Below are 26,600 nucleotides of genomic sequence, written 5' to 3'. Positions count from 1 at the left end.
TTCCGGCATGGATGGATCTGCGCGTCGGAAAAGTCGGCACGTATCTTCGACAAACATTGCCACGCTTTTGTTCGGCCACTGCACTCTCGCCTGAATTGAGCTCGCTTCTTGCGATCGAGGCTGGCGTACGTACTGATTAGCTGCCGTCGGAATTCGTCCCATGTCGATAGGGCCACCTCACGGTTCTGAAACCATGTCTGTGCATAGTCCTCGAGGGCAAAGTATGCATTGCGTAGCTTACGCTATGGAGTCCAGCCCTTGAATTCTGCGACACGCTCAAAATGATCGAACCAGTCCTCAACATCTTCGAAGGTGTCCCCATGGAAGGATGTGGGAATTCGTGGCTGGTTAAGGATGACCTCGGTCGGTGCGGTTGAGGAAGAAGACGGAACTGAGGTACTCGTCCTTATGACTCGATTGGGTAGAGGCTCGTGCTGAGGTGGCAGACCTTGAAGTCGATGGCTTGTCCGTACGTGAACTGGATTCGGCTCAACCGGACTGTAGGCGGTGTTCGATCTGGGAGTGGTAGCATGTACCCCGCACCTCCACCAGAAAAATGTAACGTAGATTGAAGACTGAGTCTTGCTAAATAGATGCTTCTGTTTAATGGCGGGCCAGGAGAACGTGCAGCTCACGCGCTTTGTCTTTCATGGTGCCGACGTTAGCGCGCGTCGTCCCGCGGTGCGGGAACCCCACCTCATTGTGTCAATATTAGCCAGATGTTGTAAATCACTTTGCATGTTAACTACCAACACTATGTCGTCCGCATAAAATAAACCTGGAAGCTGCTGCTCTACTACTGTATCTGCTTGTTTGTATGAGAGATTTAAGCCGATTTACTTCTAGCGCCTTCTCCATCCTCGCCATGTACATCATAAACAGCAGCAGGGATAAAGGGCACCCCTGCTTCAGTCCCTTGTTGTTATGAATTTTCTCCTCATCCCTTCCCATCCAATGCAAACTGTATTTTCTAGGTAAATCTCTCAAAAACCTCAATCATCACCTATGCCTTCCCCTTCCAAAATATCCCACAAAATGTTGCGGTCTATGTTGTCATACGCTCTTATGTTTAAAAAGGCCGCATATTACAGTCTGCTTTCTACTCCTGATATTTCAATACACTGAGTACGAACAAATAAGTTATCATCTATACGCCTACCTACTCTGAAGCCGTTCTGAAGTGCTCCTGAAATGCCATTATTCTCTGACCATGCTTGCAGCTTTAGTTTGATTGCCTGCATTGCTAGCCTGTAGGTTACAGATGTAATGGTCAACGGTCTATACAAGTGAATTCTTTCTCCCCTTTACCTTTATAAATTAAATTCATTCTACTTTGTCGCCAACTGTCTGGTATTCGTCTCTTTTAAAGTTTTTTCCACTGTTTTCACCAGAGCAGTAAAACACGTTGCGGGGCTAGTTGGTGCATAGCTTTCAATAGGTGAAGCGCCAATAGTGACGGCACACAAGAAGGAATACAGACAGGACAAGGCGCTACTTACAACTGTTTATTGAAATCTGAGGTGGCTGATTATATAGCCATGAGGAGAGGGGAACGAAAGAAGAGGGACACTGAATATATGAATGCGCACATGTGAGAACACTGAAGATATATGTGAAGGGAAGCACGCTTAATCTAAATCTAAAACTTATCTAAAAACATGCTTTCTTTCGTGTATATTCAGACAGGTACTGACATAGTTATCCCCTCTTTTCTTAATTTCTTTGGCCTCCAACAATTCACGCGCAACAGAATCTTTACATTTAAATATGATTGTCGTATCACGAAGCCTTGCTTGACATACTTGTTCATTCTCATTCCCGCAGGCCTTGCAATGAAGTGGCAAGGTTGAACCATATCCATTTTTCATTGAAAGCTTATGTTTCTGCAGGCGTTCATTAATACATCGGCCAGTTTGGCCGATATACTCTTTTCCACACTTCAGTGGTATGTGGTATACGACCCCTTCTTCACACGTAACCAAAGGGTTCGTATGTTTAATAGAACAGCCTACTTTCTTAGTCATCTGGACCAATCAGGCGGCACAAAGTAGCAAGTTTTCAAGGCGCAGAAAAAACCACAGGAATTTTGTATTTCATGGCGACGTGTTTTTAAGATTATGTGCCACTTTATGAGAATATGGTATCACCACCGCTTTAGCTTTCTTTTCGACCGTTTCACCTTCTCTTCTTTTTCTTTCTTTTTTCAGCCTTTTCAGTAACACCTCCAAGACTGCGCTTAAAACTAAGCAAGGAAAGCCAGCCTTATTCAACTTCAAAATCTGGTCGTCAAAGCTTGCTGGCTTATGGCAGCAAGATTTTTTTTTTAGCGCAGATTCGAGCGATTGTTTTTTTTCAGCACGATTCACCATCATCATCATCATCAGCCTGGTTACGCCCACTGCAGGGCAAAGGCCTCTCCCATATTTCTCCAACAACCCCGGTCATGTACTAACTGTGGCCATGCCGTCCCTGCAAACTTCTTAATCTCATCCGCCCACCTAACTTTCTGCCGCCCCCTGCTACGCTTCCCTTCCCTTGGAATCCAGTCCGTAACCCTTAATGACCATCGGTTATCTTCCCTCCTCATTACATGTCCTGCCCATGCCCATTTCTTTTTCTTGATTTCAACTAAGATGTCATTAACTCGCGTTTGTTCTCTCACCCAATCTGCTCTTTTCTTATCCCTTAACGTTACAGCTATCATTCTTTCCATAGCTCGTTGCGTCGTCCTCAATTTGAGTAGAATCCTTTTCGTAAGCCTCCAGGTTTCTGCCCCGTAGGTGAGTACTGGTAAGACACAGCTATTATACACTTTTCTCTTGAGGGATAATGGCAACCTGCTGTTCATGATCTGAGAATGCCGGCCAAATGCACCCCAGCCCATTCTTATTCTTCCGATTATTTCCGTCTCATGATCCGGATCCGCAGGGACTACCTGCCCTAAGTAGATGTATTCCCTTACGACTTCCACTGCCTCGCTGCCTATTGTAAATTGCTGTTCTCTTCCGAGACTGTTAAACATTACTTTAGTTTTCTGCAGGTTAATTTTTAGACCCACTCTTCTGCTTTGCCTCTCGAGGTCAGTGAGCATGCATTGCAATTGGTCCCCTGAGTTACTAAGCAAGGCAATATCATCAGCGAATCGCAAGTTACTAAGGTATTCACCATTAACTTTTATCCCCATTTCTTCCCAATTCAGGTCTCTGAATACCTCCTGTAAACACGCTGTGAATAGCATTGGAGAGATCATATCTCCCTGCCTGACGCCTTTCTTTATTCGGATTTCGTTGCTTTCTTTATGGAGGACTATGGTGGCTGTGGAGCCGCTATAGATATCTTTCAGTATTTTTACATACGGCTCGTCTACACCCTGATACCGTAATGCCTCCATGACTGCTGAGGTTTCGACAGAATCAAATGCTTTCTCGTAATCAATGAAAGCTATATATAAGGGTTGGTTATATTCTGCACATTTCTCTATCACCTGATTGATAGTGTGAATATGATCTATTGTTGAGTAGCCTTTACGGAATCTTGCCTGGTCCTTTGCTTGACAGAAGTCTAAGGTGTTCCTGATTCTATTTGCGATTACCTTAGTAAATAGTTTGTAGGCAACGGACAGTAGGCTGTTCGGTCTATAATTTTTCAAGCCTTTGGCATCCCCTTTCTTATGGATTAGGATTATGCTAGCGTTTTTCCAATATTCCGGTACGCATGACGTTATGAGGCATTGCGTATACAGGGTGGCCAGTTTCTCTAGAACAATTTGCCTACCATCCTTCAACAAATCTGCTGTTACCTGATCCTCCCCAGCTGCCTTCCCCCTTTGCATATCTCCCAAGGCTTTCTTTACTTCTTCCGGCGTTACCTGTGGGATTTCGAATTCCTCTACACTATTTGCTCTTCCATTGTCGTCGTGGGTGCCACTGGTACTGTATAAATCTCTATAGAACTCCTCAGCCACTTGAACTATCTCATCCATATTAGTAATGATATTGCCAGCTTTGTCTCTTAATGCATACATCTGATTCTTGCCAATTCCTAGTTTCTTCTTCACTGTTTTTAGGCTTCCTCCGTTCCTGAGAGCATGTTCAATTCTATCCATATTATACTTGCTTACGTCAGCTGTCTTACGCTTGTTGATTAACTTCGAAAGTTCTGTCAGTTCTCTTCTAGCTGTAGGGTTAGAGGCTTTTATACATTGGCGTTTCTTGATCAGATCTTTCGTCTCCTGCGATAGTTTACTGGTATCCTGCCTAACGAAGTTACCACCGACTTCCATTGCACACTCCTTAATGATGCCCACAAAACTGTCGTTCATTGCTTCAACACTAAGGTCCTCTTCCCGAGTTAAAGCCGAATACCTGTTCTGTAGTTTGATCTGGAATTCCTCTATTTTCCCTCTTAGCGCTAACTCATTGATCGGCCTCTTATGTACCAGTTTCTTCCGTTCCCTTCTCAGGTCTAGGCTAATTTGAGTTCTTGCCATCCTATGGTCACTGCAGCGCACCTTGCCGAGCACGTCCACATCTTGTATGATGCCAGGGTTAGCGCAGAGTATGAAGTCTATTTCATTTCTAGTCTCGCCGTTCGGGCTCCTCCACGTCCATTTTCGGCTATCCCGCTTGCGGAAGAACGTATTCATTATTAGGTATTATTATTATTATTATTATTATTATTATTATTATTATTATTATTATTGTTATTGTTATTGTTATTGTTATTATTGTTATTGTTATTATTGTTATTATTATTGTTATTATTGTTATTGTTATTATTGTTATTATTGTTGTTATTATTATTATTATTATTATTATTATTATTATTATTATTATTATTATTATTATTATTATTATTATTATTATTATTGTTGTTATTGTTATTATTGTTGTTGTTATTGTTATTATTGTTATTGTTATTGTTATTATTATTATTGTTATTATTATTGTTATTATTAGTGGTGGTAGTGGTAGTAGTAGTAGTAGTAGTAGTAGTAGTAGTAGTAGTAGTAGTAGCATTATTATGAAGGTATTATTCATATTATTCTGGTATTCACCAGAGCTTCCTTAGTTTTTGGTCCCAGTTCATTAATCAGCCTAACGGGAACCTTGTCTAGCCCTGTGGCTGCGCGCTTAGGAATTTTCTGTTCGGCCTTCTTCCAGTTGAAATTTGTCAGCACCAGTTCCTTTTTCACCTGGGTCTATTTCATGTTCTTTTTTCTTCAAATACAACCTCGTCATTGCCTTGGGAAAATTTGGCTGCTATTTGTAGGATGTAATTTATTGCCGCCTCTCCTTCGTCTGTTTTCATCTTCGTCTAGGATATGTTGTTGTATTGTTGTTGACTTTTATTGTTGTTGTTGTTGAATTTTATGTGCTTCCAAAATATTCTAGGTGTGGCCTTTTTCTCGCGTATTTCTGACAACCACCGTTCACTTTCACCTTTTTTCTTTGCTTGCACCAGTGTTTGAGCCATAGACTTTTTCCCACGGTATATTTACCATTTACTGGCTACTTCATCCTGCGGCAGCTGCACCTTCTTTGCCTGCCTGTGCTCTCGAGATGCTTTCTGTTCGGCGATCGCTTCTCATATCTCCCTGTTCTATCAGATTTTAGTTTTTTTTCCTTTCAAACGAACGTGTTGTTTCTCTTTCCATATTTCTGTTGTTATTACACTTAGCTCCCTATATTCCCACTCATTATTTGGGTATTTGCCAAGTTCTTCCTCGACTCTACTGACGATATTTGTTATTTGTTCAGCGTTCAAATTTGGACTGGCAATTTTGCACTCCTTGCTCTCCTTCCCTACTACATATCCCATTTTCAAAATGATGTGTTTATGGTCACTTCCTATGCTGCTATACGCTTCCTCGTCGATGACCATTTCTTTCAACATATCATGATTTCCTTTTGTCATCAGACAGTTATCAATGGTTGATTGCCGGTTTCCCACTTCCCACATGATCTGCCCTTCATACTTAGGCCCTGTATTCACGATAATGAGGCTAGCATTGACTTCCCGTTGTCGGTATAGCCATCTAAATCCTGTATGTGGGTATGCATGTCACCTAATAGGATAATTTAAGCACCATTCCCAAAACCCTTAATATCAGCGCTTATGCATTCCAGTAACTCTTTATTCTTCTCTGTGCAAATTATTTCCGGTCCGCAAATACGTAACGCTCAGCCAAGTTTTTCCCACTCATTGTACCTGATAACCAAAGATGCTCTTGACATCTTGAATTTACTGTTTTGCATTTGGCTACCTGATGGATGAACATTCAGACTCCCCCTCCCTTTCTTTCAGACTTAGTTCTGTTGCACCCTTCCCAAACATAATTCTCAATCACTGGTGGCTCTTCTGAGTCTCTAAGGTGCGTTTCCGTAAGCACATACACCCCTATTTGTTCTCTATTTAACTGCTCCCCAATCTCTGCCCACTTTTCCTTTCTTCGGCCGCCTTGCATATTTATGTAGCCTATTGCATGGTGAGCTCTTACTTGCTTTCCTTCTTTTTTTCATTAATGACGGTGATGCTATTCTGAGGTTCCCCTAGAGGACCTCCTTCATTACTATCTACCCTGGCCCCCTGAGCACCAGTGGGCCTCTTGAAAAAGGAACAGCGCGACCACGAACTTGCCAGCCAACTTCTCGTGCCAGCCTGTAACTTAAGTGGATCCCGTCTCGTTTAAAATCGCCACGCCTTCTCACTTGCTTGTTTACATCGACAACCTCGAAGCCTTTCTCTTGGCTCATTTTCCATATCACCTCATTCGCAGGCGCTACGGCCCTTTGTATGTGGCTGTCACGTACAGGCACCTCTGGGCGTGCACACCACAATCTGCACCTGAGGGGATAGCTCGCGCAAGTCGTCTGCCCCCTTCACCAAGTGCTGGGCTAGTACTGTCCCTTTCCTGTTTAGGACGTCATTTAGCCCATCTACTACTATGACAAGGTTGCGCACGTGGGCATTTTCCGTGAGCTTTTCTTTTGCTCGCTCCATGACAGAACCCAGTGTCCGGCCTGGAAGTGTCCCTACCGCCACTCTTTCATTGCCTTTCACCCTCTCCACAATTGCTTCTGAGCACCTAGCCAGGTTTGAGTCGCTGGTGATAGTCACCCTTTCACTCTCTCCTACCTCCCCCTGCTTCCCTTCGTCCTTTTCTGCGTGATTCCGCATGGCGGCCTCAAAGTAGGTGCCGCTCTTTCCAGCTAACCCTTCACCACGTTGCACGCATTCCATGTACTTTGCCGCATTCCCTCTCTGGTCACGTCGGGGGACTGCGTTCCATTGTCATGACCATTCTTGTTCGCAATGGCGGCCCTGTTCAGCTTTTTCTCGGCTGCTTCAAGCCTTTTTCAACTACCTTCCGTGCATCACGCTCCCTATTGAGCTGATTTTTAAGCTTTTCCACTTGTTTGACAAGCTCTTTCTGGAAAGCCTCCAGTTTCTGCAGCCTAGTAGTGACATCAGTGTGTGCCGGTTGACTCATTTCCTCTCCATTCTCATCCGTCCCCTCATCTGCCTTGAGGGACCTCCCCCCCCCCCCGCGCCCTGACCGCCTTCCCAGCTTTCTTGCCATCTATTGCAAGACTTTTTCTGATACAAATGCTATTGTCACGTGGTAGTGACGGTGAAGAAAGAACACAGTAGCAGTACTGTGAAAGACAAAACTAGCTTTTATTGGGCAAACCTGTGCCCACAAAACAGGCTACACTTAAAGCACAACGATAGCGGCGAATGCAGTCGGCGATCGTCGAAAATCTGATCAGCGGGTCAAGCGCGTCGCCTGTTATAGATCAGTCGTCGAATGTTCCAGATTAACTGATGGGCCCGCGTGTCTTCCACAAAGTTCTACACCATTCGTGTCACGCGATGAAATCTGATAACACAAGGTTCGGCGACAACAGACACGTGGATAGAAGCGTCGATAACTTTCCAGAAACGTCGGATACATGCAGGCGCGTCCCTGGCTGTGCGATTACAGTTGTTAAGCGGCGAAACGTGGTCGCCCGATAAAGATAAGTACACGTGTCACTATAATACTATAATAATGCAGAGCACGTGCCTTTTAGCAAAAACCGATACGCACAGGATCCAAATCCTCAAAATGTCGCAAAGCAACTCTCACCAATGTTTCAAAAGCAATCAATGCTGCGGAGACCCAAGGTATGACATGCTCTTGCACGTGCTCAACCAGGCGGCTATGCCCTCACTTTCCTACTAAAACACTCACAGTAGAAGCACTAATAGCTATTAGTCTGGCCACCTCCAATCTACCATTTAAAGGCTACCAACACTCGGCGTCCCACCAGGCTGCACGTGCTTGAGCACGTGGCGCGAAAGGTTGCTCTCACCATCTTGCAAAACTAAATGTGTACGGAACACACCCATGCACACGAAATACGAGAGACAAAAAAAAAAAACCACCCAATTACTATTTAAAGGCTAAAAAAATAGGCAAATAAAGACCAGAAGCAAGCTCAAAGCATAAACAAAAACTTATGGTTTTGTCGCCGCCACAGAGCCCCGAAAAGGATGTCCATTCGTCACAAAATCTCAAGCCAATCTTTCACATCCACCAGCAAGACGGCGCGACCAGTGGCTAAGGAGCAGTGAAACTCTCTCGATCACTCCAAAAAAGACAACTCGTGTCACGGCATCTCCAAGAGGCCCGTGAACTAATCTCAATCTCTTAAACACAGCACGCAACACATTTACCCTAATGGACTCAGGCAGAAGTGGACTCGGGCGGAAGTGGACGATGTGACGTTGCATCGTGACGCAGGACCAGTGAAGGCGGAGCTTAGCCCAGCTCGCGCTCTTTGCTGCGCTTGCCTCCTGCGCACACGTCCCCCTTGTATGTGATTGTTTTGTCCGGTAAGAGTTTAAAAAACAAGGCGGTCTCATCGGCATTGAAAGTATCGGATGGTGTGTGCCTGTTCAGGTGGTCTAGTAGCACACCATTCCGCCACACGGTGCAGGTTTCTGTGTCTACGGCTTTGGCTTCGCCACACGCACTGCGGAAAACGAGGTTGTGTCTGGCCCTGAAGCGGTGAAACCATCCGTCCGAAGCGGTGAAGTCGGAGACGTTCAGACGTTGCACGAAATCAGCCGCCTTCGCTGCGATGATGGGGCCACTCAATGGGATATCCTCCGTTTTTCCTTGATCCATGTGAGCAACGATGCCTCCAGGTCCAGGTGCTTAACATTCCGAAGCCTTTTCCGGTCCTTGCTGAAAGTTTCAGCCTCGTAGGAGTCCTTAATCGTTTTCATATTCCGGATGTATGTCGACAGCGTGCTTCTCGGTATATTGTGCTTCTTTGCAATTTCGTTCTTGCTCTGTTTCCCTGCATCCACTTACCGCATAATTTCTAATTTCTCCTTAAACGTTTTAGCATGGTGCTTTCCACGTGATGACATCGCGGCATGTGAGTAGTGTCAGTCTGCGACAGACGCGTACAGGACAAAAGAGAGCAATGGCGCACTTTTAGGCTTAGACGTTCTGATTGCACTGGCGACGGAGAAAATGGCCGATCTTGGGGTTGCCACTGAACGCACTGCGTATCCTGCTGTCCACGACGATGCGGCAGCATTTGCAAATAACCACAAGTGCTGCCCCCTAAAAACACGTGATGATGAGTCTGTCGCGCCATCTGTCGCTTAACAGCAGAGACTGCTAGCTGGCTACGGTGGCGCGCAGTTCGAATTATCCATGGTGGACCGGATTAGCATTCGAATTGACGAACTTTTCAAAACATGGGGCTCTATGGAGCATGGCCAGACCATGCCAATTAGTTCGAATTATTTGAAAATTCGAATTAATGAGGTGCAAATTAACAAGATTTTACTGTAATCGAATGTTAGAGGTCTTCTTCATAACCTTGACGATATTAGAGAACTCCTACACAAACATAATCCAAGGTTGGTGTGTGTTCAAGAGACACATCTGAAACCCACACAAGCTTTCTTCATCAGTACATAATCTAGCGTAAAGACCACAATGAGGCTAATGCCTTCGGCGATGTTGCAATAGGTGTGGACAAGTCTGTAGCTTGTCACCAGATTGTCCAAACTGACACCCAGTGTCAGTTTGGGCAATGCTTTTTAACAAACTGCTGACTGTGTGCACTATATACATACCGCCTAACTATCACCTGAAAAATCTATTTCCATAACCTAATTAATCAGCTTCCTGACCCCTACGTACTCGTGGCTGATTTTAATGCCCACAACATGATGTGGGGAGATTCGCGGTGCGACGCGAGAGGTCAATTATTGAAAATATTCTTTCGACCTCTAGTGCCTGCCTGTTTAATCAGGAGCCGACTAACTAGTGTCCAACACAACACATTCAGCGATAGATCTAGCAATCAGTTCTCTTCTGCTTCACCTAGAATGGTCTGCAATCAATAAATTGTACGGAAGTGACCACTTTGCTGTAACTTTAAACCTGATAATTCTGCATGAGAACCCTCCACATATTCCTCTATGGAAATTAGCATCGGCGGATTGGGAGAATTTTAAGAAATCATCTTATTTACCACCAGGTTTTATAATTTTACTATAGATGATGCCATTGCATATTTTACCGCTTTTATTATTGATGCAGCCGAAAAGTTTATTCCGCAGACAAATCGTGGTTCACTAACAAGACGTGTCCCCTTTTGGTATGAAGACTGTAGAGAGGCGCGAAAGAGACAAAGCAGGGCATGGGGTGCATTGCACAGATCGCCTAATGCCGAAAATGTAATTCAGTTTAAACAAATTAAATCACAGGGAAGGCGGACACGACGTCGGGCAAAGAGAGAAAGCTGGGTGAGGTTCCTCCTGCATTAATTCATACATGCAGGAGGCAAAAGTGTGGAATGGCTTAAGAAAGCTTAACTCTTTCGTTACGGCAAAAAAGTGGCTAATTTACAGTGCTCCCAGAAAACATTTTTCTCTTGAACAACTAAACACATTACATGCTATACACCAAATTGTAGCTTATTGGTTTGGTTTTTCATATAAAAAAGGGCTGTGCTGTGAGTTGGAAATATTCACTTTATTTGTCAAATAAACAAAATAAGTACACATAAATTTATAAACAAAGAAAAATGAGTGACTGTGCTCAGCCAGATAATTATTTTGAGAATTCTGACAAACTGTTATTAGATCCCTTAGCTATGCTTCCAATATATATCAATCCCGTACACAACGTATTGCATTTATCGGGGCCTATCAATCTAGCAGCCTTGATGGCTGTGCCACTCGGCGAAGCAGTCCCGTGAGGGTAAAAAGCAAAGGTATATTCCACAAGTGGAGCAGAATACGTTTGTTCTGTTCTGTGTCTGTTTTTTCATGGCAGATTTTGCAATTTCTCCTCTCATTCTTTTTGATTGGTGCCAAACGTGTCCAAGGGTGAGAAGGGGGGTGATAAAGGAGCATGACCTTGTACGACTTCATCATACTCAAATATCTGCTGAATCAATTCTTCCCTAAATGCAAGCTGGTCAAAGTAGGTGCTTCAAGAAAGTTCTCAAACTGTTGGGTTGTCTTTTCGGTGCTGCTGTAACAGTATGAAACTGTTCACGCATGCGATGTCCACACAGTGAAAAAAGTCTTCCAGCAACGTACGCATTTTCTGAGGACATTGTATGTGGCAATTATTTGGTCTGATTTGTCCACGCCTAACATCCCAGCATTGTAGTCGTGCCAAGGAGTGGCTTTTGTATGACTCTCGGAGCCCATTGGCGCCCCCTTTTCTCTCTTCTCTTGGCAGGCACATGCTCATTTGCTGTGTGCATCGGGCTCGTCAAGTTTACAGCATGCTGGTCTTTCCATTGCATGTAAAGGATGTTACCATCACGAATCCATCAGACATCTCCACGCTGTGCCCCTTTATTCCCATGATGAGTCTTTCAATTCAGCTGGAAAGCAGTGACGATCTTTGCGCGTTGCTCCGCATGCAAGAGTCTTGTGCTCAAGGAGGTGTTCAAAAGTTTTTTGAAGTCTAGAAGTTATCCATCTAAACTTCGTAGCCTTGATCAAGGTACTTTGGGCAAAGCTTGTTCATGACGTCAAAGGCTAAGCCATGGCCTCTTGGTGCCTCACACTTGCCAGTATACACATAAAATTGAAGGGTGTATCCAGTTCTTGAACCTGCCAGCACCCAGAGTTTATATCCAAGTTCTGTCACCTTGTCTCGGATGTATTGTCTTACATCTGATCGAGCCTTTGATTTTGCCATGTGTTCGTCAATGGCGAGGTGTCACTGTGGTTGAAACATATTTGCAGATGATTGATGTGATCCAGAAGCCAGGATACCCTCCAAGTCGTTCCAAGAGATGCTGCAGCTACCAAGTCTTCTGGATCCCCTATACTTAGGAATGACAGCAATGCGAAAAAACTTGGCATAATATTTTGCGGGGGAAGGTTCCTGAATATCCCTGTTGTTCGCCAGTATAAGTGCAGTCGTGGCACTTCGACAACTGCCATGTAGATTATCCCATTAAGTCTCAGCATCTCCAGTGGAGTGACTTCCTCCCAAGAGCCGTCGCATCGAGAATATGTCGGTGGGTCCAAAACATGCATCCAGGCATATTTGCATCCTCACACAGTCTTGATCACCTCGGTATTAAAAAATGAGGAAAAAATCCATTGTTCTGGAGAATCGACGTGCATCGCTCTGCAGCGCTGATCCGACACGGGCATCGGGCTGTCTCGTGGGCAAAAACTGGATACGGCGCGGTGTATTTGGCAAAATATCCTGGTCGTAGGTTATTGAGACCCTAAACACAAAAGTAAAACTGCAGTCATCAAATCTGAAGCACGTTTTTGTATAGTTACAGCGCGAATTCAAAAACGAAACCTACCCGCGAGCACCTGTTGACGTTCGGGGCACTTGAGCTGGAGCGACTTCATCAGAGCTAAAATCTGACAATCCAACATCATTACTTGAGCCATCACTGCTGCTTGGATCATAAAAATCGGCAGCAGAAGCGGCCGAAGTGCTTGGAACAGGAGTCGGTTGTTGGGGCGGCACGCAGCCAGCATGGACCCGATGCCATTCTCGCCAAACTCGAAACCACCTTCGGTTCCAATTTCACTTGCGGCTAGGCCTCCGCATGCAAAAAAAAAAACCACTAAAGAAAGAACGAAACTGAGAGTTCTAAATGAATTTGTCAGAGTTAATTGTCTGGAGCGCGGTGGTTTTAAATTTTGCAGGAGATTCAGTCATCGGAACTCCGTGTCCGATGGGCCTATGGCACCGTACCGAATGAGAGTTACAAGGCAACAAATCCATCCCTTGACCCTGGTGAACGACCAAGGGAATACCTTGCAAGACCAGGCAGACTGTCTTTGGGAACATGAGTGTGTGTCGAGCTCAGTCCACTATTCTGAATTTTTGCTTAAATACAAAGAAATAGAACTTAAGCCATTCGTACGTAAATACAGACACGACGAAGCGTGTAACCGGCCATTCAGTATTGCCAAGTTGAGAGCTGACTTGATCTCATGCAAGAGCACTGCACCGAGACCTGACAGTCATGTATGACATGATCAATAACTTGCACACTGACACACAAGTTACACTACTTGCACTCTTCAACACTATTTACGGGGCCGGATACCTTCCACACACATGGAAAGAAGCGATTGTGTTCCCTGTTTTGAAGCAGGGGAGAGACCCATCCATGGCAGCAAGTTATCGCTCGATAGCTCTTACAAGCTGCCCTGTGTAAGCTTATTGAAAAAAAATGATTAATCGTAGACTCATACATTTCCTTGAACTCAACAGCATACTTAATCCCTATCAGTGTGGCTTCAGAGGAGGCCGGTCGACAACAGATCATCTTGTACGCATTGAAGGATATATCCGTGATGCATTTGTACATAAACAGTTTTTCTTGTCAATATTCCTCGATATAAAGAAGGCGTATGACACAACATGGCGTTACGGGATCTTGCGAGACTTGTCGGGAATGGGCATCTGTGGAAATAGGCTGAAAATAATTGAAAGCTATTTGTTGAATCGCATCTTCCACATTAATATCGGCAACATATTTTCGCGATCTATTATGCAAGAAACTGGTGTACCCCAGGGCGGTGTGCTTAGTTGTACGCTCTTTATCGTGAAGATGAACACGTTTCGTGCTTCATTACCACCTGCCATTTTTTATTCCGTCTACGTGGACGACATCCAAATCGGCTTGAAATCCTGTAACCTCGCAGTGTTCGAGATACAGGTACAACAGGGCTTAAAAGGTGTCCAAGTGGGCAGACAAAAGTGGATTTCAAGTCAACCCCCACAAAAATTCTTGTTTTTTTTACCAGAAAGAGAGGCCTGGTTCCAGATCCTTCTGTTAAACTGTGTGGACGTCAAATACCTATCAACGAGAACACGAATTTCTGGGCATTATACTTGACTCCAAGCTTACTTTCATTCCGCACATTAAATATCTTAAAGAAAAATGTCTAAGGACAATGAACTTAGAATTCTATCCCACACAACATGGGGTAGCGACAGGAAGTGTCTGATGAATGTTTATAAGAACCCAATTTCGATCACTATTGGACTATGGTGCCGTTGTAAATAACTCTGCCGCTCCGAGTGCACTAAAGATTCTAGATGTTGTCCACCATCTAGGTATCCGCGTAGCCACTGGCGCTTTCAGGACAAGCCCTGTCGAAAGCGTTTACGCGGAATCAAATGAATGGGCACTCCATCTGCAGAGAACTTACATCAGCCTCACATTTTCTGAAAATACACTCAAAGCATTGGCATCCATGTTTTAACACTGTTAACGATGGTGCTGCACTTTTCCGTAATCGTCCCTCTGTAAGACAGCCTTTCTCACTGCGTGTGAGGGAGCGTGGTGATAAAATGCATGTCCCACTCCTTGAGCTTCGCTTAATGCATCCAACCAAACTGTTACCACCATGGGAGTGGCAGGTGGTAGAATGTGACATATCCTTTCTAGAAGTAACAAACGCGCCAGAGATGAAAATCCGAATGCATTTCCTAGAGCTCTAGCACAAGCACTCCTGCGCAGCGTTCTACACAGACGCTTCGAAGTAAAATGCCGGGGTGTCTTATGCAGCCGTCGGCCCATTCTTCTTGGAATCCAATGTACTACATCCGGAAACAAGTATCTTTACGGCCGAGGCCTACACACTATTGTCTGCTGTGAAGCATATAAGAAAATCAAAACTCCACAAAGCAGTTATGTATACACACTCCCTGAGTGTCGTGAAGGCTTGATGTCACTCTATACACACAAATCCAGTATTTAACGAACTCTATTCAGTCTTGTGTAAAGCATACATACGTAACCAGCATATCATTATATTCTGTGTTCCTTGCCATAGGCGCATCGAGGGTAACGCTGTGACGGACGAGATGGCCACGTCAATCGCATCACAGGCTGTTAACCCTATCGCTGATGTGCCTGTCGCAGAACTGAGGCCTTTCTTGCAAAACTGCGAAACCACTGGTAGTGCATGTGGGACGAAGAAACAAATAAGCTCCACGTGATAAAGCCACGGTTAGGATTCTGGCCCTCTGCAACAAAATCACGCCAAACAGATGTCCTATTCTGTCGTCTCAGAATAGGACACACATTTGGCACTCATTTTCTACTCACCGGAAATAACCCTCCAACCTGTGGTAGATGCGGAGAGAGGCTGACCGTCCTCCACGTCCTGGAGTGTTGGGAAGCCGAATCTGAGAGAAACACTTTCCCTTAGCATACCGGCAACACATCCCCCTTCCTCCTGTAATGTTTCTTGGTCCAGAACTGCTTTGTAATACAGTCCTAGGTTTCCTCAGAGATGTCTTGCATGTTATTAGTCCATACATTCGTAGCGCTTCCTCTCTTCAGAGGATGCCGCTGTGATAATCTTTACTGTATAGCACGTGCCTCCAGGCCCTTGTGTTTCAAGGGCTCTGGTAAGGCAGTTGTGCTGTAGCCGATTCTTGCATCTTACATGTTTTGTATAGCACGTCATTCTTCCACAATGCAGTGTAAGGCTCATAGCATCGTCATTAGTCATCGCCGTAATCTTATTGCACGTAGATTTTACTCACTTTACAGCGACTGTTTTAGGCCCCTTTATAGCCACGTCACATCAGCTTCACAGAACTCGTCATTCCACCACGAAATCACTAACACTGTCATGGCGCTCTTTGGTCATACCTGGCCCTTGCGCCACTAAAGACACATACATTCATTCATTCATTGGGTATGTGCCAGCAAGTATGTGCTGCTCTTCAGTGAACACCTTTGATGCCATCTTGGGTAACTAGGTGTGTTCCACTCCACAATGACGAAAAAGATCCCTCAAATTTCAGTGCTTAGCAGAATTGAAGCAAGTGCACTGGGTATGTGCCATGTTTCAATAAACGCCTTTCGCATTGGTTTTAGGCAAGCTTGTGCCATGAACGCACTGGGTGTGTGCTGCCCTTCAATGAACCCCTCGCCAACTTGCATCACTGAGTATGCGCCACTGAGTGGGCGGCAAGGGAAGGAACAATCCTTTGCTTTCGCAGGCACCAGAGTGCCATGCTTCTCGTCGGATCTCGTGCGTGGACTTAGCAGCAGTGCCACTATATGGTGCAGTGTCTTCAGAAAGAAGCACGAGAGAAGCCCCGTTCGAGCTTGGTGCGTTTTTTGGTGCTTGCAAGCACTGGCACACCATGCATTTCGGAGACGGCTTTGCAGTGGTGGCGCTAGATGGCGCCAAGTTTCTTGTGGAGTCCTGTTGCAGTACACATCTCTTACATATATCATTTCGACGATGGCTTGTAAATGGCTACCTTTTGATGAAGATGTAGTTGGCTGCTGAAGGCACCAAGAAACCGAGACTTCTATCGATGAAAGCTGATTGATTGAATAGTTTGTTGGTGGCATGCAGTCAAAACCAGAGGTGCCCATCTGCGAATTCCCAATGGCATGGTCATTTGGATTGCAAGCCAGTTCATATGTAAAAATGCGAATGTCAACAGCAAGGACTGTGCAGTGACAGAAAAAGGAGAAAAGCAGCGCGAAGGAGGCTGTTCTCTACTGCAAGACACAGTGCAAGTCCTGGCATCCACCCTGGCGACTGCTTAGAGAAGTACATACTGTGCTGAAGTAACGCTGACAGCGAAGGGTATCGAGAACTATTTCTCAAATAAATCCCCTAACATGTTCGTGTAAACATTTCTTGTACATGGTCCCCAAAATGTGCAGAATGGCTTCCGAATGGAACTACCGCAAATTGGGTAAAGGCCTAAGACTACAAAGGGTTAAATAAAAACATTGTCAGCCTCAATTAATGGCTTAATTCAGCTTCAATAATGTCTATGTGGATCAGATAGTGCATATTGATGTTGAGCAGTGCTGCCACAATCGCAGGCTTTAGCACATTTTTATCATTGTGTGGCTGTTTGTTAGTCTCTTAGTGATGTCCGCCATACATAGCGGCGTACAAGTTTAGATATCCAGAACAAGGATGTCGTATTGACGGTGACGAGGTCGCTGAAGTTTGCAACCAGACATTCTTGGGTGGTGCAGGCTCTGCGGACACAAGCAAATTCGTAACTTAGAAGTGGCATCTAATAAAGTTTTGTACAGGAAGCTTGACTTTTATTCTGCTGCCTGAAGCTGATAGTCAGTGGCCATAATTGGTTTTTCAGGGTTGTCGCTCGTGATGACCTCTACCTGCTGGAGAAATTCAACTGTCTCAATTACATCTGACCACTGGCAGCACCTGATTGTCTTTGCACAAATGATACCATATTTACTCGATTGTAACGTGCACTCATTTTCTGTGACCAAAAAAAAAGGGGGGGGGGAAAGAACTCCCTCCATTGTAATGCGCACCTGTTTGCCGTGACCCAAGAAAGGAAGTCCTTTACAATACCGCGCACCTTGTTCTTTCATACAGAAGTACACCTTTCTCTCATTTGGAAAAACAGATGTACTCCCAATGCACTAAAGTTGAGAAAAAAAGTTGCGCTTTTGCCCCAAAGGCGAAGCGTCGATTACTATAGCAAATTAGTAGAATGATATACCAAAAGTAAGGATAGTAGTTTCATCGGGGGTGTAAACATCTAGACATTCGCTTTCTAAATTAACGAGCATGGTGTCACGGGCGCACAAGCAAACATCAACACGTATACTCAATTACTGCGGAAACTGTTTTTTATCAAAACACGAGTGAGGAAGTGCGGCCTCTCTCTTCAATGCAACCTAAGCGACAACACAGTGCAGTGCACCTAGATGCGTAGACCGTTACCATCGCAGGGAACTCCTAACACCCGTGATGCGGCCAGATTTCCTTCCGTCTATGCACACGTGATCACTGTCCTTCTAATTGCAGCATCTTGATGAACTTGGTGTGTTTTCACAGTTGGTACTTCCATGCTGATTGAGCAAACATAGAAATTGGGAAGTCTGACGGACTAACCTAAGCACACATACTACAGCACATGGAGGAGGCTATGGCATCTAGGCTTGAAGCGCGTACGAGGTGGCCATTTCAAAATGCCGATGGCGATATGGTAACGCAGATTTAGGCTCGTACTCGATTCTAACGTGCATTAAATTTTTGGACCCATTTTATCTGAAAAAACGTGATTGCAGTGAATACGGTAATTGTTGGACCTGTTTTACCGGAAGAAAATTGCGCATTAGGTTCCAGTAGATACAGTAATTGGCCACAAACTTTCAGCTCGCGCAGAAAACGAGCCATTTGGCAACGTTCCAGAAGTGGGGATCTCCAAGTCTGTGTGGTTGGCGTGCCAGACAACTTGACGAATGTACTGCTTCATCTCCAGTGTCGGACTGAAAGCTGATACCATGGAATAAATGTGCAAGATAGGGGACAGAGGTGTTGGTGCAAACTATGTTAAGTGGCTAGACAGAATAAGAATGTTCCATGACAATTCAAAGCAAATACTCCACACACCCATTGCACAAATATCGATAATGAACCTTGTGGTGCAGTTTCCAACAGATTCAATATAATTTGCAAGACCTACTTCGGGGTGGCTCCAGATAGTACATGAAAATTCGTTTTTATCACACCAGTGATTCATAAGCATGTACATGTTCAGAGATGCACGCACACATTGCTGGGTCCCTGTAGCCTTCTTTTTGGTTGCACTACAGTGTACTATGCACCGGAATGAAATGCAGACAAGTACTAAGCACCATCGCCCCTTGTTTTTGCTACATATGGGAACGGTCATGTCTGAGCCTGCTGATAAGTGTCGGGGTCTCAAGAGCCTCTGTATATACACCCCAGTGTTGTACACAGGAGTGAATGTGGATAGTCAAGTTTGCCTTGTAGCTTTTTTCCTGTGTCCGCATCTCATTCTGGCGTCATGCTATACGATGCCATACCAACTAGTCCTACATTGGTCCATTCCATTGACACACAGGTGGGGTGCCCTGATGTCGTACTACGGGCGCTACACTGAGGAAGCTCTGCAACCCACCATCAAGCGCATGGCGGGACTTCTCCTCGATGCACCAGAAAGCACCCACAAGGTCTGCCTCATTTTGTTCCCTCCCATCTGTGCAACTTTGCCAGCAGAGAGCGATAATCGTTCATCCACTGTCCCACTCTTGAACTGTCAGATTGATATTGGTGCTCAATACTGCGATACACGTCAAACCCATTTATAATGAACTCGATAGTTCTGCGTAATGTAGTTGTTTTATCAGTAGTTCTTTTGTATTAGTAGTCATTTGTGTTCCGGGTGCATACATAGCCGCAAACATTAGAAATGGTCATCTAAAGAACAAAATGCAGCATCGTATAGCTCTTTCAGAACAGTGCCTGGTTCCTATCACCTGTAATATCTAAATTGCAAGCGCAGCCACATATTCAAGAGCTTGTGATGCATTTTGCTACCAGTAGAACATGACTATATTCTACGCAACGTAGCGAAGTGTTCTAGTTGTCCACATGGGCAAACTTTGGAAACTGCTATGGCATGCCACTATGCTGCAAAGGTCTGTCATCACAGGCTCGGCATTATGACTGCACGTTGTTATATATGTCACTTCGGGCGAGGAAATTACAATCTTCAAAAGGTAGGCTGTTATCAGTAATTCGCAATGTTGCAAATGAAGAGCAGCCAAATCGCAATCTCCTGATAATGGTGTAGTAACCGCCGATCTTTTGCAACATTGTGTGATGGCAGTGGGTACTGCAGCATTCTCGCCGACTCGGGTCATGTCTACCGATATGCTTGTGCAGCTTTTCCCATGGTAAAAAGATGGTCGTTCCAAATTGTTGAAACAGGTGTAATGAACATGGTGCCGCACAGACAATTCTGCAAAGACTCGAGTGACGCCGTTGAGGCATCCAATATCGCGCCAGTGCACTCCCTGCACCATGCTGTTCATGCTGTGCACCTTCTTCCTGGAAGCCTACCTTGAAAGTGAGGGACCTTCGAGGCTTCCCAAATCGCTCGCTCATCTCGAAGGCGGAATCATTGTCTTGGTTCGACTAGAGCAGTTGCCGGGCGCCCACTTTGGTTGTGCTTCCGTGCTTCGGTACTTCGCGTGTGCCCTCTGTTTACTGTGACCAGATGGGAAGCGTTATTGTAACAGTACAGCAATTTAAAAAGCCTTCATCATACAGTCAAGTCTCGATATAAAGAATCATTCAGTACCACTGAAGAGGTCGTTATAGTGAAAGCCCCGAAATTAACCACTCCGCCCATCAGTTCTCAAGTTGTCATCATTTGAGCTACCCATGAAAATGTTGCTGTTGGCTCTTGGCCAACGCTGTTGCTATTTTGTGTAAATTCTGCTACCAAGCACCACTAAAGCACCATGAGTGATGCGCACAAAGCAGACACTGAGAAAACTACAGTAAATGCTTGTTAATTCGAATTCTGCGGGAATGCTACAAAAATTCAAATTATACAAAATTTGAAATGAAAGTAACAAAAATCGCACGGTTAAGAGGAGACACGAGTTGTTGAGATAACATGAAGTCTGATAAAATTGCATATGCTCATTAAGTGTTGTTTATCTGAAATATCTAGTTATATTTTGCATATACATACTAGTTGCTGAGATAATTAATAATTACCTTCTATTTGTTAAAACGATTAAAAGTTAATTGCTAAAGGGAGAGTTGTAAACATCATATAGTTGGATACTAGCGTGCATAACAATAACAACGCTGGAAACAGATTCGAAATTGAGCGATTATTTGTCATTTTACATCCCATTGAAGTTCTGTGTTTACGGTATCAATTATAAGAGCAAATGCAAATGTAAATTTTTAAAAAATTTGTAGCTGAAAAAAATTCTGCTCTCGGCGTTGCATTCTCAGTACATTTAGCTTTGTGTTTGTGCTACAAAAGAAAGAATAGCTCTAGCTGTCCTAGGTACAAATATATTGATACAACAAACAAGCAGAGCGACCTAAAACCATGTTTTGAAAAAAAATTAGAAAAAGAAACTTTACTCAGTGCAATGCCAAGGCAGTGCTATTTACATATTTGCATTCAGAATCGACTTCTAAGCCTTGTAGTAATCTGCTTGCAGCACTTCAAGCTTAATGGGTTCAGCTTCATATAGCAAAAAAAAAAAAACAAAACAAAAAGAAACGGAAAATACCACTGTAGTTCTATTGTTGCCACAAACAGGCAGCCTGAGCGAAAAATTTGTTTTTGAGAAGAACAGACAATTAAATTTATTCAGGAATATAATGAAGTATTTACATGTTACCAGTTGTAAACAGCTAGTATGCGCCTAGCACATGCCCCAGTATGGAAGGTTCGTTACTGAAAAAAATACTGTCATTTGCAGAAAACCGGTGCTATGCATTTCGCGCCCAACGAGATCGAGGAATGGGTTGCATGTTTGGTCGTCGCAGCATCACTGCAGATTGCGCCTGAGATTAATATCTTTAATTAGAAACAAATTAATTTCATGCAGGGTGTCTACCAACTGGAAAAACTCGGGGAATTTGTGCTTCTGTCAGGGAAAATTAGCTGTAACTTTATTGAAAGTGAGCGAAAGTCATGGTAATGCTTCTCCAGTAACAGGGGAATCGCGAAGAATCGTCATCGACGCCGTGTCATTGGCACAATGTATTGCCAGAGTAGTTGAGACCAATTTTCCAGACGCCTGATTTTTCGGACATGCCGGATAATTCGCACGGTATTGCGGCACCACCACAAACTCAATATAGTCAATGTATAGTATTGCCCTGACTGCAGGTCTTAAATGGCGTTAATGAAAGCCACCACCACCATTTTATCTCGCTGCCTCGAACCGGCACACTCGCATGCAGATCCGCCGGCAGCCATAGCCACCACCGCGGCAGCGGTAGGCCTAGCTGCTTCTACGTTCACTATTAGGCTTCTTGCCGTGCGGTGCTGTGTTTTTCATTGAAAGAATTCGCCGCTCTCAGTAAGGGCACCGACTCCACCTTTGTCATCCTCGCGATTGGCTTCGAACCTCGCAGAGCACAGCGCGTTGCGTAATGCCAGTCTCCGAAAGTTAGCTTTGCCTCTGTACAGCAGTGTTGGGCGACGAAGCATAAGAAGCGTGGGAACTGGCAATTGTCACGGTACATAGTATGTACTCCTTAATTATACAAGCGTGCACCCCCATCTCATGTCAAAGTACGAGCACCGATATACCTAATAAGTCTACTGACAGGCCTTAAGAGCTTTTTCGAACATGCCTGTGGCAATTTTAGCCTGTAAGGGCAGTTAAAAACATGCATTCATTTTTTTTTCAGAGTGCCAGATTTTTTATCTTTTTGCCGCCCCTAGGGAGTCTAAAAAAACGCTGACTGTACAACTGTCCAAGGAGATGCTTCAAATAGTCCGTGTGGTGAACGCGCAGCCGAAGAACAAGGCAACGAACCTGCGCATTGAGAAATGAACGGGAAAGGAAGCATGCCGCTGCTTTTTTGAAGGAGCTTGCACTCTAAAAGCAAAGTGTTGGCTGACGCCGAAATGCAGGTGTCCTTCATCCAAGCAAAAAAAACTTTAAAACAGTGAAACGCAACACTGAGGTGTTGAGCGCGGGCTGAGAGTATGTCAGGACAGTTGAGGTTGACTTACCAGCTGTTGCGAGAGAATCTCAGTTGTGATAAAGTTCGGGCCTCATACCGATTAGCTCGCTATCGGTTGATAGAAGCAGCTCATATTCGAAAATATTCTGTATGCATCACTTATTTGTTCGTATTTGAGAATGTTCAATTTGATTTGCAATGGGTTTTACTATTTCTTTCGAAGATATCTTATTCGCTGTGCATTTTACTAAGCCCTCCCGTCTGTTTTCTTTTTGAATAAAATACACTACTCCTTACTATTGAAACTGGATTATGTTTATTTTTTAACATGCTTACTAGAGGCACCATTTGGCAACGTGATGTAGGGAGCCCATCTTGACATAAAAGAATGTTCTAAGTCACTCAGGCAATATTGCAATGGCGCTCAGGGAAAACCTGGAAAACTTGGGGAATTTGGAAATGTCAACTTGGTAGACACCCTGAATGATGCACTTACTAGGCACATGTTTACTTAACCAGAACCGTGGAGCCGCCGTGGTGTCGGGGAAGCATGCTCATCTCGCACTCCAGAGGTCCAGGTTTGATTCCCACCCACACCGAAATTTATGCCATTAACTTGCTTTCTTTACAGGAACCTCTCCGAGAAATTTGACGTCAAAAAATTTTCAGATTGACGAGTTTTTACTCTGCACTGTCGGCTGTTTTTGGTACTCTTTTGGTCACGCCTACGGGTTACGTAATGGGACATATAATTCTTTCGCACTGTGTTCCGATAATGTGGGAAAATACGGCAAATGTGTGTTAGACTGAAGGTGTTATCTGTGGGTGTTATTCAACATTTAAGGGAGGGGTGTGACAATTATATTTTGTGGATGCAACATTAACCCCCACGAAGGTGACACGCATATTCACATGAAAATAGAACATGGTCACCTTTATCACTGGCCATGAGAAGGGCAAGTGCACTTGTACAAAAAAAAGCAAGATTCTGACTGGTGTTAAAGAAGTCGTGGAGCACTTTTTTCGTTACAGGGTGTTTTTTCGCAACAATAGACTGAATTTTTTAGAAGTAATGCCCCTGGAGACGCATACAACTGGCAAACGGAGGCCTCGGAAGAGCATGTGAGATTATCATAAAGCAGGCAGCGCAGGTTCTCCAAAGGCACCCAAGGGCACATCAATGCTGGAAACAGGGTGTTTCGTGGGCTGGCGTCACTGAGGCCAGATCATGCCAGGGGGAGTGTGCATTCCATGTTGGCTCTCCGCGATAGCGAGCAGCCGATCGTATTACACCCCTGGCACGCGTAGGCTACGACAAGGCCCAACCCATGGACCAGTTCAATTTGTAGTCTTAGTGTCCTGGAGGCACCGCCAATAATACAAAATAATGAGGCATTGTTAGAACCAGTAAAAAAAAAAAAAACAATTCTGCAGCACTTCAGAACCTTGTCTACAAAAATTCATTTTACTTAAAATTTGGTATAGCAAGACTCAGCCATGCACAATTTAAGCTTTGTTGTGTGTCACTGAAAAATGATAGTATGCTGCAACTAGCTGGTTAGATGTGTGGTTGGGCAGGTCATGGCAAGGTGTATTAGCCCCAAGAACGAACTACAGGGGCGCTGCGAGCGCCGCTCGCGCGACGTCAGGGCAAGGACTCGCGCCTGTCGTCTGCTACAGTTCGGGCGGTGTCCGGGCGCTTTCTGCGTTGTTGTCATTTGCTCGCCCTAGTTCTCTCTGCTTGCGTACTTATGGTGGTCGTCTCAAATATATTTTTACGACGTCTTCATTTGTGAAAATTTATTCAAAGAGCTTATTTCTTAGACGACAATGCAGCTCTCGAAGGCAACGCTGCAGTGCCAGCCGAAGGATCGCAGACCAGCCCATTGAGGGTTTTTGATCGACAACCGCAAAAATATAGAAAATAATCCAGTTATGATACCATACCTTCCGCGGTGCAACAAGTATGTCACAGACGCTGGCTATATATGACTTCTACAACAGTTACAATCCGTTAAAACTGGTTTGCTCACGACGAGTAGTTCATGGTGTAATATCGAATTTTTGCGTTTCTTCACAGAAACGCTCGGCAGTAACGAGGACTTAATACTGCAGTTAGGTTCTACAAGCACTAGTTTCTTTGACTGCTTCTTAAAATTATGCGCTTCTGCACGTGTTTCTCTTAAGCGGTGGTAATTTGAAGTAAAGCTAATGAAGGCTTACGTCTATTTACAGAATACAAAATGGAATGTACCAATATATATTCCCTTTTCTGTGCTACACGTTCAACTCACTTGAGAAATTTACTGGTGCTTCTTGCTTGAGGAATATACATGACGACATTGTTTGGCGAACTGACACAGGCTGCTCGGCCCAAATTTTTTAGAGAAATTTGCCTTTTGGGCCGTATGGCTGCAGCCAGAAAGAAGTCGAAGCGTCAATCATTAGTAGCATGGGACATATTGAAGATATAATTCCCATGTGGAGGGTCGAAAATCAAGTGAATATATATGCAAGTCTTGTGGTGTTTTCTTTATGAATGTTTGCGATTGGATAGGAGCAAACTTTATTTTGCCTGCAGTTGGGCGAGCTTCTCTTTCATGTACCGACGAAGCGAATAGTTCTCAGTTTGCATAATAAAACAACGCTGGATCGAGAATGGAGAGACAGAAAGTGCTTGAATTTTCCTTTTCTAGACAATCTAAGCTGCGCTGTAGTAGCTCGAGAATATTTTAGCCATTCCAATAGGAGCTGTAAAAAAAATGCTTTATGGTTTCAATTAGGAACTGTAGTGAACTGATGGGTTTCACGAACAGTGTGCCTGGCCATACCGACAGTCGGTTGCTACCGTTGCGTGCTACCGTTGCGTGATGGGTGTGCCATATTGTCGATAAAGGCCACTGAGGGCCACTGTGAAACATGTAATCGCTTGCGATTGATTGGCTCTCGATCTTAACAACGAAACTTGTCTCTCAGGTGGTTGCAACTATGGTGTCTGAATAAACTATGTAAATACTCTACATGACGCGCCGTCGTGTTAGCAGCCATGAGCGTTTCGTTTTTTGGAGGCCTGTTTCAGAGGGGTGAAACTAGCAGCAAACTTTTTCATAAAAACTGGGTGCTAACTCTTTCTTTTACGCATTAATAAATGGCCATATTTGGCAAGGACAACTCACCAGAGTAATAAGAATCATGATTACAGCTTCGCTGGGCAATGCCTTTCTAACACAGATAACATGCTGACGCCAATTACCGAGATGTTTCTTTCATGTAAAATGCAATGTCTCTCATAGCTAAATTCTAAGGGAATGTTAAGTGTTTAGCCAAGCACCGTACACAACTTCACGTATTGAATTTGCAGACATTTTTTTACGCAAAATTTATGGACAGACAGCGCATATATGCATTGTAAAACCAGTAGCCCCGTTCAACGCTACATAGCTTGCGATATCCAAGCCCCAAATTTTATTGACTCACGTGCTTTAGGAGAAGGAACTGTGGTTCAGGCATGGCAGCAGAAAGAAGCCGACATGCCCTTCAATAAGTGCGGCTCGAGCCACCCATACCCCAAGCATACA

At 44.3% G+C, this 26,600-nt stretch overlaps 1 protein-coding gene across 2 annotated transcripts in view; it reads left to right on the top strand.

Moving 5' to 3' along the window:
* Positions 1–26,600, top strand: part of CycB (Cyclin B) — a 116,052-nt gene that overhangs the window by 87,818 nt on the left and 1,634 nt on the right. For both annotated transcript variants that reach the window (XM_065443859.2, XM_065443860.2), the window contains exon 7: positions 19,412–19,520. In XM_065443859.2, coding sequence (XP_065299931.1) covers positions 19,412–19,520 — 109 coding nt within the window. The remainder of the gene's footprint in view (positions 1–19,411; positions 19,521–26,600) is intronic.

Source organism: Dermacentor albipictus, chromosome 7 (genome assembly GCF_038994185.2).
Source record: "Dermacentor albipictus isolate Rhodes 1998 colony chromosome 7, USDA_Dalb.pri_finalv2, whole genome shotgun sequence".
Lineage (NCBI taxonomy): Eukaryota > Metazoa > Arthropoda > Arachnida > Ixodida > Ixodidae > Dermacentor > Dermacentor albipictus.
This window is presented reverse-complemented; position numbering and strand designations above follow the sequence as displayed.